Below are 14,319 nucleotides of genomic sequence, written 5' to 3'. Positions count from 1 at the left end.
ATGCATCTCTAATAAAACCTCCATAAATAACATCTAAGTTCAAAAAGCATTGAAATTGTTACTTGGGATATAACCTCTGAGACCAACAAATATGCTGAACAAGAAACCGGTGAGGATGCATTCATAACTTGTGGTGAATTCGAGCAATACTTAGGGATCTTGTTGCTAACCGGCATTGTAAAAATGCCATCTTTCCGTACGTACTGGTCTGGGGAAACAAGATACGCGCCAATAGCAGATGTTATGAGCCGGAACCGTTTTGAAGAAATAAAACGGTTCATCCACTTCAACGATAATGCCTCCATGAAGCAAAGAGGGAAACCTGGATACGATAAGCTTTTCAAAATACGTCTTTTCATTGATGCAGTAAAGGCTAATTTTCTAAAAATTGAGCCGGAACCGGAACAGAGCATTGATGAAATAATGGTTCCAACAAAAGCCAGATGCAATATTCGACAGTACAATCCCAACAAACCTCATAAGTTTGGGATCAAAATAACCGGACGGGCAGGCAAAAGTGGATTCTTACATGATTTTGAAGTTTATGAAGGGAAAACCTGCCATGGTTCTGCAAGTGCATGGGAGTTAGCGGTGATATTGTTCTAAAGTTAGTTTCTACGCTGGAACAACATAAGCACTTTCGGGTATTCGCCGATAATTGGTTTTCTTCATATGCTGTTGTTAAGGAATTACAACAAAGTGGGTTCGAATATACTGGTACAATCAGAAAGAATCGCATACCAAAAGTCGTTATGAAGTCAGATGAACAACTGAAGAAAGATGGCCGTGGCTCTCATGATTCTAGGACATCTGATGATGGAATCAAGGTTGTCAAGTGGATGGATAACAAAGTTATACACTTTATATCTACATACGATGATATTCAGCCTATAGATACGGTAACCCAAATGAGTTTAATTTATTTGTTCACTTATTTTTTTATTTTTATTTATTTTATCGTAGGTGAAACGATGGTCTACAAGAGAAAAACAATTTGTGGACATATCTAGACCAGCAGTCGTCAAAGATTATAATCAAGCTATGGGAGGTATCGATTTAAACGACCAGTTGGTAGCCATTTATAGAACCGACATAGGCACAAAGAAGTATTACCTTCGAGTTTTTCAACACCTCTTGGACGTTTGTGTAGTGAATGCATGCCTCCTGTATCGTCGTCATTGCTCCCAAAGAGTGGATGAAGCACATATGACGTTATTAAACTTTCGAATGGATGTCGCCAGTTCCCTTATCAAATAAGGGAAGCATATTGCCATCGGAAGGCCATCGAAAGCAGCACTAGCCGCTGAGACGAAGAAACCTAAGGTTGTGCAGGCAACACCAACGACAGATGTTCGTTATGATGGATTATCTCATTGGCCTGAAACTGCCAATAGGCAACGATGCCGTCAATACAATCAACGTAATCATTTTACGTATTGCAAGTGTTCAAAATGTAAGGTCCCGCTTTGCCTGACAAAAGAAAGAAACTGCTTTTCGGCATACCATCAATTTCCAACGTGAACCCCTTTGACGCTTCTACAGAGCGCAGTGCAACGATGTAAATGCTACCTGTTGCATATGCAAACTTTTTTTTTTGCTTGAAGAAAGTCTCTTTGAAGTGAGTTACGATTTATAGATAATATCTGCTAAATATGTTCTATAATCATCGATATTCTTGTTTGGAAAGGATTAAGTAAATACACCACATTTTTTGTTCAACAAAAGCGTTTTAAAAAAACACATCTGAAAATATACGATGAAGTCATAAAGTACTCTATGTTCCTGGTAGTGCCTCAGAGCACCATCTCATATTTGATTTTAAATTATCTAGGACACTAATTCATAGCTAAAAAACAAGGTTTTATTCTATGATGTTGCGCTAAAATGTACAAGAGTACATAAAGGACCTTACTGTTTATTTATTCATTTAAGATTTTACCATGAATTTTGTTGAAAATGATTGAAAAAATTCGTTGTGAATTTGAAGAAATGCATACAAAATCTCGTCAGGGGCCTCATGAGAACTTTGTAATAGTCAAACTAGTATCTAACCCAGAAAAAGCTTAATCTAGAATCAATTTCAGAACCCCAGAAATTTACCAAAAGGTACTTAGCATCAGTGGTGGAAATGTTTGCATCACGAAGAACCTCACGAGTGTAAACTAATGCAAACCAAACATGACTCACTCGCGAACAGGCTTGGTGTGTTCGCGAACATTCACCAGCGAATAACCGAGCAAGGTGTGATTTATTATTGTTTTGACAGACAAATCAATTGTATATCCATCAAATAAATGATAATCTACCATTTTGTTGTCAAAACCCTCTGAAAACCAGAAATCTCGGAGGAAAAGTAGTTTGCCCAAATGCGAGTGAAGCAGCATTCTGATGCTCGCGAGCATTTTGTTTTCTTTTTGTTCCGGTTCAGCAGACATGTTCGCCACTCTTCATCACTGCTTCTCATGAGTCTGTCCAGGATAGGGTTTCAATGCTAGTAATGGACCCCTTAGTAGCTGAAATTCATTCTAGACGCTTTTCCACAATGATATCTCAGACGCATATACGTTTTGTGGATTCTAACAACAAATTCAATGTTCATAGTACGTCTATGAAACATACAAAATCATTCGATTTTTCCAGCGAAATATGCATTTGAAAAACTGTTGTCCGAATGCCCGACTCCGGGAGGGTCCATAATAGGATTGTTTACAAATCTGACGTTGCGTATTATGGACCCTCCGTTTGATTCCCATGTAATCCGGCTCGCTGCCGACGTGCCTATTATGGACCCACCTGCAAATGCGTATTATGGACCCTCTTGTGTGGTTTCATTTACAAAACTGTTCAAATATCTGTATTTATGCGTCTCAAATCAAATATTTTGCCTGAAACTGCTGATTAACAATGCAATCGAAGTTCCCCCGGTGGATTTTCATAGGAATAAGGTTGCTTTGAGTGTTCCCTGCCCCTGGGTGATGGGATTGACGGTGATTTATCAAGTGAATACATATTGTTGATATTGTGAAATTACTCTAATGCTAATAATTGATCGCGAAAATTAATCGTAATTATAACTTATAAAATGTAAGCTAGTCTAATAGTTTTAAGTTATATAATGACATGTGTTTCAATGCTTTAATATATTTTACACTTGATTTATCACACCTTCAGCATTAGTTTAGTTACTGTCGTATGATCTAACACCAGATAACTACGCGTAATGCTGGAGGGACCGGCAGGGCCTACTACCAGTCTCTACTAACAATCAAATCACTAACAAGACTGGGAAACCAACGATCACCTTCATCAGTAGCACTATTTCTAATAGTATTATTAGTTCAATATACATCTTTTTCAGTAGACCACGAGGCGCAAGACTGGGTGCGGGTGGTCTCTGCGTCTCACAGGTCATTGAAAATAGACTTTTATGTTAGGTTTACTAACAATGTAGTAATTATTACCTTAGTAATACCGTAAGGTACCGTAATTCAGCGCATCGCCTAAATCCGCGTATTTGGTTCGATATTTGTCGAAATTTAAGAAAAAATTTGAAATTTGCCCATACTGCTATTTGTATATGATGGTATGGATTTTGAGAAATATTCTAAAATGTGAATTACGACATTCTACGGTATTGCGTTATCTAGTAAGGTAGGTTGTAGCGGTATTTGAGATAGTTTAGAAGTGTTATTGATATATGTATAATATTTAGAAAACTGATGACGCTGTTGTTAATGAAATGTTTAATTTTTTACTGTCTTTTATAATATGATATAATATTGTTGAACAAAATGCTATAATTTATAACTTATTTAATTCTCTAAACATTTTTGCACTACTTTGCATTTATCACACCAACACTGGCGACATTAGCGTTCTTTTGGTAGTATTTCTGTTATGTAGTAGTAACCTCTATCGTTTTTATTCTAACGATCATAACATAATTATCGTGAGCGTAGTAGTGGAAATAACATAGAAGTAGCTTTTGGATTTGTAGTTAAGGTATTATGGTATTAGTTGAAATGTGACACTTTGTTAGTGTCTATGAATATACCACTTTGATGATATCACATATATTTTCTAATTCTCTATTTCTCGGTACACCGGCCACGGGAACGTCCCTCGGACTCAACGGACCAGCGATGGACCGCGTCTCAAGCTAAGTAGAAAAATTATACTGCATACTATTTTTGTTTAAACTGAAACAACAACTTAACTTTTCGATCCCTGCATATTCACCCGCCTGATAATACAGCCTATCCAATCTGGAAACTAACTTGAGACATTATTCAATTGAATTCTCATTTTGAGAAGACCTCAGAACAATAGCAACGAACATAAAACACATTGCTGACCATACCGAACACATTTACAGTACATTTCGGTTTGATACTTCTTCTCATAATTATCTATAACTTAGAATCGGTACTACAAGTTATCAACATAGATAGTCATCTCTCCTAGAAATTGTAATGGTTAGCATTCCAGCGCGACCTTTGGAAGATAATACTTTTTAACTTGACTCATATTTTGAGATAGATCAGAACAATAGTTTTGAATAGATTGGAACACATCATTGACATTGTTTCAGACTAGTAGCATAAACGACTAAAATACAAGAGAATACATGACATACAAGACCTGAAAAATGACGAGACACTTTAGATAGTTCTTGTTCGCGTATAGATGGAAGCACATTTCATGTTTTTCACTTCTATAACGTTCATTCGGGAAAACGGATCTTCCATCAAATCGCTATCATTTTTAAATTCGATCGCAATCTATATAATTAACATTCTCTGTATATCATTGTCAAAAGATGCTTGGAGATGACATATGGGCTGCAATTTGTCAACATAGACCACAACATGGGCCTATTCACATGACGTTCCAAAACAGCTGATCGGGAAGCTCTTTGACAGTTCTTCTATGAAAATGACAGCCTCGTGTATGCACCGGTCCTCCACCGATGTAAACAAATGCATAGACGGACCTGTCACATGAAAAGGCCTATAGCTCTGTATGTTATTTCCAAGAAGTGTATTCATTTACAACATATATTTTCATGCCGCTTCTCCATGCGTAAACAAGAATCCGAATTGCTCAGGACTAAAGGCTGACTATACAAACACGACAACGGGAGGGAAACTGAAGCTAAAACAATTTAATAAAACTACTTCTGCACAATATTCAAACAAAATAGTGTTAAAGCGGGCAACATAGCCTATTCCGTCTAAATATTGGCAAAAGTAGAGGTAAAAATTTGCACTACGGGGTCCAGCACAGACAACGAAGCTGTCATACAGCTCCAGCTGAGTACACCATAAAAAAAAAGGTTGCTTTGAGTGTTAATTTTATGTTTTTCTGTAGGGGGTCCATAATACGCAAAGGGTCCATAACCGGCATCGACTCCCTATTTTGGTTTCGCTTAGCTTTTCTCCAACTCTACGAATCTACTAAAAATTTCAGGCAGAATCAGCCAAGCATCTATTCTGGAATCCACTTAAAACTTTATTAACAATCTACTAACAGCAATATCAGTGATCTATCAGAAAGATTTTTAAGATACTGGTCAATTATCGATTTGATTCCCGTTTTGCTTCCAGCTAACATTAAAAACTTGCAATCAATTCGAATATAAGTTTAACGAGAGTCTCCCCAATAACCTTGCCAGAAATCACTAAGCTAGAAATGTTTCATAGATCTTAATCGTTAACCCTTTTCTTCCCAGGTGATCCACCATTTTGCGTATGTCGTATATAAACTGTACAGGTTAGATCATATCGATTTTTTCACCACATGTTCACATATGTTTCATGAAATAAAGTACATAGTTTCATCAAAAATAATCATTTGGATTTTTAGTTATAGCACAATAACCGAAGTAAAGTCAGCATGTTTTCTAATTTAAATGGATTTTCAAAGTAATATGAACATGACAAACAAAATTGAAAACAAGCTCAATTGAATTATTTTTCCAAGATTCAGTAGAGTTTTTAGAATATTCTTTACACAAAACTATTGATTTTGCGGAAAGTTAGGTGCATTACTGGTGATCCGTAGGGAATAAAACGACATTTTAGTCAATTCTGTTCTAACCTCTCTTTTCGAAAACATGATGATAGTTTATCATGTATTGGAAAATGATTTTAAGATGGAAAGAAAATTTTAAGATGCTGAGGACGATCAACAAACCAACATACGCAGCAATAGCTATAAGCACGGTATGACGGAGTAGAACATTGGCCCGTTGAATACCGTTCTGTGCATATATCAATGACCATTAAGATCATTTAACACTTCAGTCGTCGCGCTGTTGTATTTTGTACAACACTGGTGAAAAAACCTCGCATTTCGATCACAACAGCAGCGTGGTGGTTCTGACGGTGGTCAACCACGCGACGACTGGAAGGTTAAATGCACTAAGTGTGATGTTTGCTGGTGTCTCAAAAAGACAAAAACTTCTTCCCAGCTTTTTATTTTCCTCCAGAATTGACGAGAGGTGTGCAGAACACACTGTTCAAATAGAATGTATGAGTAAAAACAATGAAATAGAAAAAAATATTGATGTCTCTTTTTTACCCTAGTTGCAGTTATCTTCCCAATGGATCACAGGTGATCCATCACAATACATATTTTTCTCAGTTCTATTCATATTTTCGAGTAAAACTTTACAACTTTTGTTCTGGTGATTTATCCAGATACAGTACTGACCCGATTTTGTCAGCCCCTGATTTTGTCTGCCCCCGATTTTGTCAGCTTTTTGACCCGATTTTGTCAGCTTATTTTAAATTTGTCAAAAGGTTGTAATCGTCATGTTTTACCACGTTCACATTAAAGTTTATGATGATGTTTGATGTCATGCACGCATGGGCGTAGCCAGAGGAGGCAATGGCAATGCCTTTTATTAAAAGTGAAAAAATCGATATGACCAATATGAGGGAGAAGAGAGCCCCTGACAAGAAAAAAACTGGCTACGCCCATGTCCATTGCCCTCTTAAAAGTCCATGTAACCATGTAACACGTCAACATTTGAAAAACAGGAACAAAATGAAATGGCCCCAATTTGGCAGGTTCCCCATTTTGTCAGCCTAAAATTCATCAAGGGGCTGACAAAATCGGGTCCTTACTGTATCACATTTTCTATTTTCAAACTACGAAAAAACTCGTGAGAAAGAAAGGGTTAACTATATTTCTACCAACTCACCAAAAGTTAGTGATAGTGAGACGTACGACAGTCGTGCACCTTCTGGAAGAAATTTCGCCCATAGTGCTTGAAATTTATAGAAACCGGTAGTCTTATGTTTGAAATACATATTTTCCCGGGGTGTTCTCAAAATTCTCGGGTATTTCCCGTATTTTCCCCGGTCATTTGTAATTCCCGGGTTTTCCCGCTTTTCCCGGATGGATGGACATCCTGATGGAGGAACCTCTGGTGGAATCCTTAGAAAAATCCCTGGAGGATTTATGTAGGGGATTGGTTGTAATCCTTAGAGAAATCTTAGCTGATGACTGAAAGAATCCATAGAGGAATCACTAAAGGAATTCCTTTTTCGAATCCCAGGAGGAACTGGAACTGGAGGATACATTGGTGGATTCTCTAATTACTGGTAAAATCGTTATGAGAAATGACTGGTGAAATTCCTGGAGGAATATCTGATAACCCGCGCGAATTCATGGAGATATTTCGCGAGAAATTCCTTTAAAATTCCTGGAGGAATTCCGGGATTAATTCCTTAAGAAATTTGATGAATTTCGCGAGGAATCCTTGAAAATTTCCGGTGGTAAAACACTTATAAGAAATTTTAGGTAAAGTCCCTGGAGTAATATCCGATAACCTTCGAGAATCATTGGAGATATTCCGGGAGGAATTCCGAGAGGAATCCTTCGAGAAATTCCGAGATTAGTTCCTTGAGGAATTTTGGGAGGCATCCTTTGATTATTTCCGGGATAAATTTCATGAAATATTCCTAAAGGAATCTTAGGAATATTCCTAATGGAATTTTAGAAGTATTCCTAATGGAAAAACTTCTGATGGAATCCCTGCTGAAACACCTAATGAAATGAAAAAAATAGTAGACCTTTTGATGAAATCCCTAGAAAAACTTCTTATGTAATCCCTTGAAGAATTTCTGATGGAATCCTTACGGAAACTCATGATAGAATTCCTGTTACAATTCCAAATAGAATCTCTAGAGGAACTTCTTATGGGATCCCTGGAGGAACTCCAGAAGAAATTCAGTTGGAATTCCTAGATGTAATCCCTGGAGGAACTCCCAATGGAATCCCAGAAGGAATTCCTAAATTGATCCGTGTAGAAACTCCTGGAGGAATTCCAGGTGGAATATCTAAAAGAACTTCTAATGAAACCCTTTGAAGCACTCCTGATAAAATCCCCAAAAGAACTTTTGACATATTCCCAGAAGAAGTTCCAGGTGGAATCTCTGAAGGAACTTTTTATGTAATTTCTATAGGAACTCCTGATGGAATCCCTATAGGACCTCCTATTAAAATTTCTGGCGGAATTCCTGATCAGATTTTTGGTGAAATCTCAGGAGTACTTTCTAATGAACTCCCTAGAAGAATCTTGATGAATATATGCATATGGAAGGATATATCCTTGACGAACTCCTGATGTATGTGCTGGAGGAATTCTATGATAGAATCTCCTGATAGAATCTCTAGAAGAAGTCCTTATAATATATCTAGAAAAAATCCTGATGAATTTCTTGAGGAACTCCTGATATGATCTTTTGACCATCTCCTGACATAATCTCTGGAAGAATTCCAAGGGGAGTCCCTGGGGGAACTCCTGATTGAAGCTTTGGAGGAATTCCTCAATTTATTCTTGAATGAATTCCTGCTGGAATCATTAAAAGAACTGTTGGAGTAAATCGGTAACGCAGTGTGCTGATGACCTCCTTGGAGACCGATGGTCTCCCTAGCAACCGAAGTTTTCTTTAATAAACAACGGTGCAATTTTTTTCATTCCTGTTCAAGTCTTCACTCAAGCTAGTTAAATAATTTCTTTCTGCTCTTAAAACTTTGTTCCGGTTGTTTCCAACCATCAGGAGGAACTCCATATGTAATCCCTAGAAAATCTTCTGATGGAATCCCTAGAGGAACTCCTGATAAAATCATCTGGAGGAATTCCAAGTGGAATCTCTGAAAGAACTCATGATGAAATCCTTAGAGGAATTTCTAATAGAATCATCTGGAGGAATTCCAGGAGAACTCTCTGAAAGAACTTATGATGGGATCCCTTGAGGAACTTCTGATGTAAACCCCAGAAGAACTTCTGAAGTGATCCCTGGAGGAATTACAGGTAGAATCTCTGAAGAAATTTTTGATGAAATTCCTGGAGGAATTCCTTAAAAATTCCTGATGAAACTTCTGATAAAATCCCTAGAGGAATTCCTCATGGTATCCCTAGAAGGAATCCTACACGGAGAAATATTTTTACCTAATTTTTGAGTTTACTTTACCCAAAATTAAGTATATCGATTATAGTTTCAACCCAAAATCTCTCGGTTTTCTCCTTCTCCCACACGAATGTTGTCAAAAATAGAGAGACCTGCATCTACCCAATGGGGGTACTTTGGCCCAATAAGCCAAATTTGGGTAAATTCAACTTTTCTTATGTTTGCATCGAAAGAACTCAATTTTGCGTTAAATCAACCCAAAATTGAGTATATTTTTCTAGTGGAATTAAAGCCAAACTACCTAGTGAGGACCTTGGAAATTTAGCCAAAATTGAGTTATTGGGCTCAACTACGGAATTGCGTTGAAACAACCCAAAATTGAGTTGAATTCCGTCTCCGTGTAATGAAATTCCTTGAGGAACTCCTGGAGGAATTTATTCCAAGTGACATCTCTGAAGAAACTCTTGATGGAATCAAAATTCAGGGCTACAACATTGATAGATGAGTTTCAAAAATTGTATAATGCTTGTAACGTTGTGCCTGATCCCCTTCGCTCCTTGGAGCGTGACGTTATTTGTGCATGACCCCTTGCCTGAAGGTTTAATTGAAAACTGCCAAAATTATAAGATTTTCAAAACATTAGCCTAATGTTTGTACATTTTTGTGCATATTTCGAGTGTTGAAACGAATATTGTTACGGTTTTCATTTCGATGGCTATTTGATGCATCTTGGGTGCCACTGGATAAACACTCTCCGTGGTGGCTCATATTGCCTTCATTACCCCTATGCCTAATGTCGAGCACCCCAAAATGACTCACCCTGTGCAATATCATCGATCCGGATGGCGGCCGCATAATCCAGCTCGACCCGTTCCAACGCATGCCACACCCGGATGCGCTTCCCAAAGAACTTGCGGTTGTTCATCTGTTCCACGGCTTTGTCCGCTTCCGCCTTGCTTCGGTAAACCACCCGGCAATGGTACAAATGATTATGCGTCCGCCAAAAGGTCATATCCTTCATGAAGCCATGCTGCTTGAACAGGCAATAGTACTTCTCGAAGTTCACCTTCCCGGTGTTGCCCACGTAGATCTCGTGCTGGTCCGCCACCAGGAGCAAATCCTGCACGTATTCCGACTCGTACTCATCCGGTTCCGACGAGTAATCCAGCGAGATATCCGTCTCGGTGATATCTGCAAATGAAGGGGAAATTTTCATATTCCTTACCATCTGCAACAATCATCTATCAGTGAACTTACGCCGCGACATGATTGCAAAGCCGATTCGTCAGGAAATTTACACTTTTAAGAGGGTTTTCGGAAAGAAAAACGAAACTTTTTTCCAAATGGCGTTGATTCTGCGAGAACGCCGACGGTGATGTTTCTTCGGTTTTTTCTTCTTGCACTTCTTGAGTGTTTTGGGGGGTTTTCAGTGCCGGGTGACGTTTTGACAGCTGCAGCGCCAGAGTTAACAGTCAAGCCGACAATAATCCGGTTTGCAATACACGTGTGCACGGAAAACCCGTTTTGATTGTATCTGGTGCTCTATTTTCTTAGCGTACTATATGAACTAATCTACGATGACGTCACGCTGCTTCTTCCACCGGGAAGAAAACCTTCTACTGCGGGCCGTGTTTACAAATGAACGATTTCGTTGTGCATTCACCCACTTCATGTTCATCCGGTGTACATTCGTTGTCCGGATGTTGGTCCGGATGTCATTTAATGTAAACATTGCCCGCATTTAGAGCAGAAAAGAAAAAGAAAGTTGAAGATATAAGAAGACCGTGGATAAGTCCATATTGTCTGTCTCGAGATAAATCCAATTATAGCGATTATCTACCCATGTCTTCAAAGATAAGCGCAGCGGTCACTGATCATACATACTTCGAAGCACAGTACATGGAATAGACAGCAAGTACACTCATCGTTTTCAGTGACTCCTGATATCTATTACAAATACATAGATGCACTGCTGTCATTCTGCGAAAACCACGTGCTTTTAATTCAGGCGGGAAAGATTTTCCATTCATTTAACCTTGCGGGTGTCAGTTCGCTGTAACGGCTGCGGGCGTATGACCGCCGCCGGACTCTAAAAAAACATAAGATGATCAATAAATAAATATTGTTCGTTTAGTTGAGGAATAGAAAATCGTGCACATCTTCAACGAGGAAAAATAAATAATCACACATCAGTTTATATGGTACTTTCATAGAAGCACGCACCTTGCATTCAAAGTACAATCCAACATAATGCGTTACATGTGCGTTACTTGTTGGTTTTGTTAGCTACGACGCCATCCAATATATGGCAAACATGGTGGGAGAATATTTTGGTGGGACAAAATTATTTAGGTGTGAGTCTATTGGAGGGCAAAATCCTCAATATATAAAAGAATTTTTTAAGCTCTTTACCCTTGTCTCATTCTGTGTTATAACACAATATGGACCAATGCAGGAGTTCACTATTTGACGTTTTAGCGGTGCCGTGTTATTTATGTGTCCATGGACCGATGCACGGGTTCATTATTTGACGTTTTAGCGGTGCCGTGTTATTTATGTGACCATGGAAACCAATGAATTCGGCACCGCTCAAACGTCAAATTAGTGAACTCGTGCATCGGTCCATGGATCAATGCACGAGTTCACTAATTTGACGTTTGAGCGGTGCCGAATTCACTCGTTGCCATGGTCACGTAAATAATACGGCACCGCTAAAACGTCAAATATTGAACTCGTGCACAGGTCCATAGCAACCAGTGAATTCAGCACCGCTCAAACGTCAAATTAGTGAACTCGTGCATTGATCCACACGGAGAAAAACGAAAATACTAGTTAGTGTACGAAATATTACTTTTCCAATATTTTGTTCTTTTAATCTTTGAAAAGCTTAAAAGTTAATCGCCAAATTATTATATTTTATACCTTATCATGCTTATCCACGATTTATTTTGTTATGTGCTTATGCAGCGAATCACGCTACGCTTGGGACTTATTCGAAATAAAGTGCCATTTTGTTCAGTTCGGTATCAACATCACATCGTGTTCAAGCAAGTTTATCTTTTTAATCCAAGTGTCGTGACAATTTGACTTTCTTTGTTTATGGATTTCAAGTGAAACTCTGGAGAGAAAAGCAGTAATGTATTATGCCGGGAACAGATCATTCATCGCCAACACAACACCGGTCTTTCCGCGATTGTGCCGCGTTTGGCTCACATCAAAAACAGCATCCTTAAAGGATATTCTTCCCAGAAAAGCTGCCACAGGAAACGGTAAGTTCGTTTGTCGTATTTATTTCGGAATCTCATCATCATTTTGCCAAATTTTTCCAGATCATTTAAAAATGGGCCTAATCCACTCCAGTCATCGTGTGCGGAACAAAAATGAACAGATTGGAGAAAACATCAACTATGGATAGCAAAAAACGGAGAGAACTACATGATTTATATGATAATAAATTAGTTACATGCAAAAATGCACATTCTTTTATTTTGTCTGACCTTTGTTTACTGTAAAAGAAGAAAAAATGCTAATTTTATTCAAAGCACTGGATTTTAGAACTTTAAGCATCAAACGCATAATTTTCAAAAAATCATTCATCAAAATAAAATACGTTTATACGTGCATACTGACAGTATATGTAACGCAAATACTAGTCCTTCTAGCTCATTACTATGAATTGAATATAAGAGATCGAAATCTTTAAAAGTTTCAATTACACAAGTCGCTTTATACTATCCCTAGCTTTGCACACGTTATTTCTCTAACCTCTGGGAGCAGATGCGCCATGTAGTGACTAGACCTTTTTACATAGCCGAATTTACACACTTTTCCAATCACGCTTCCCTTATAGAATTTCAATGGATCATTGTAAGTAGTTTTTGCAAGTGCTCACCGCATCAAAACAATGGCGCCACTGTATATGGGATTTAACATTGTGACAGCATTGCTGTTCTGTCAAACACACAAGGCTACGGTAGCGCTATCTGCGCTTTCCATAGCGGGCGTTTTGGTTACAGAGGGGATTCGCTGGTTGGAATACGACTGCCTTCCATCTAACGAATCCAACCCGTTAGTTGGAACGACTGACAGCTGGTGAAAATGCTCCAGACTAACGCATCTGCTGCACAAATTGTCACGAAACGCACATATACATACACATTTCTCGCGTAACTTTTCAAAACGTCCTTGTGGGACACACCCTAACGCTTTACAGAATACATCTGTATTTGCTACATCTCAGCGAGCGAATGACACACATACACGCGCGTAATCAACGAGAGCTGACGACGGCATCACTCTTCCTCTTTCTGGTTCATAAGTCTTGATGTATGGGAAACCTAAGTATTTTTGCCTCAGTGTACAAGCAAACACTGACTAAGCCCGTACATGTTCTGTAGGACATTGGTTTGAGAGTGCTAAATTACATCTCAGTTTTCTGTAAATGATAGAAATTACTACGGTCAACACAAGTGTGAACGGAGAAATCAGACTACCCAAAAATAAGTTCTTTTAATTCAAATTTGAGTAAAATGCGTTCAGTTTTTACCCTCAATTGGGTTTGTTTTGTTTCTCTCGCAACAGAAATGCTTTCAAAAACAGAGAGGGGCGCGCCGACTCAGCGTTGATCGTCCATAGAATAAGCCAAATTTGGGTTTCTTAATTTAAGTTGTTCTGACCCACTACGGAGACTTTGAAAGCTAACGCTAGGTAGATTTTTTTTTGACCTGAGTTGTTTTTTTTTCGCTGTTGTCAAATGAAAACTACCTGCTGAGAGCTATATACCAGTTAAGTCTAATTTGGGATTTGCCACGGAAGAGCCAAAATGAGTGAAAAGAAGTCAATTTGGAATGTTGCTTGGTGTAGTTGCTCATTAATACGGCACTCAATTTTTGTCAGT

At 38.4% G+C, this 14,319-nt stretch overlaps 1 protein-coding gene across 1 annotated transcript in view; it reads right to left on the bottom strand.

Annotated features, from left to right (window-relative positions):
- The window catches only part of LOC5574629, a 56,645-nt gene extending 45,820 nt beyond the window's left edge, over positions 1-10,825 (bottom strand). Inside the window, exons 1-2 of the mRNA XM_021857538.1 lie at positions 10,680-10,825; positions 10,242-10,613 (exon numbers count right to left, since the gene is read on the bottom strand). Coding sequence (XP_021713230.1) covers positions 10,242-10,613; positions 10,680-10,689 — 382 coding nt within the window. The 5' untranslated portion in view covers positions 10,690-10,825. The remainder of the gene's footprint in view (positions 1-10,241; positions 10,614-10,679) is intronic.
- Between the last annotated feature and the right edge of the window lie 3,494 nt (positions 10,826-14,319).

Source organism: Aedes aegypti, chromosome 1 (genome assembly GCF_002204515.2).
Source record: "Aedes aegypti strain LVP_AGWG chromosome 1, AaegL5.0 Primary Assembly, whole genome shotgun sequence".
NCBI lineage: Eukaryota > Metazoa > Arthropoda > Insecta > Diptera > Culicidae > Aedes > Aedes aegypti.
Note: the sequence above shows the minus strand (reverse complement) of the source record. Positions and strands in the feature narration are given on the sequence as shown.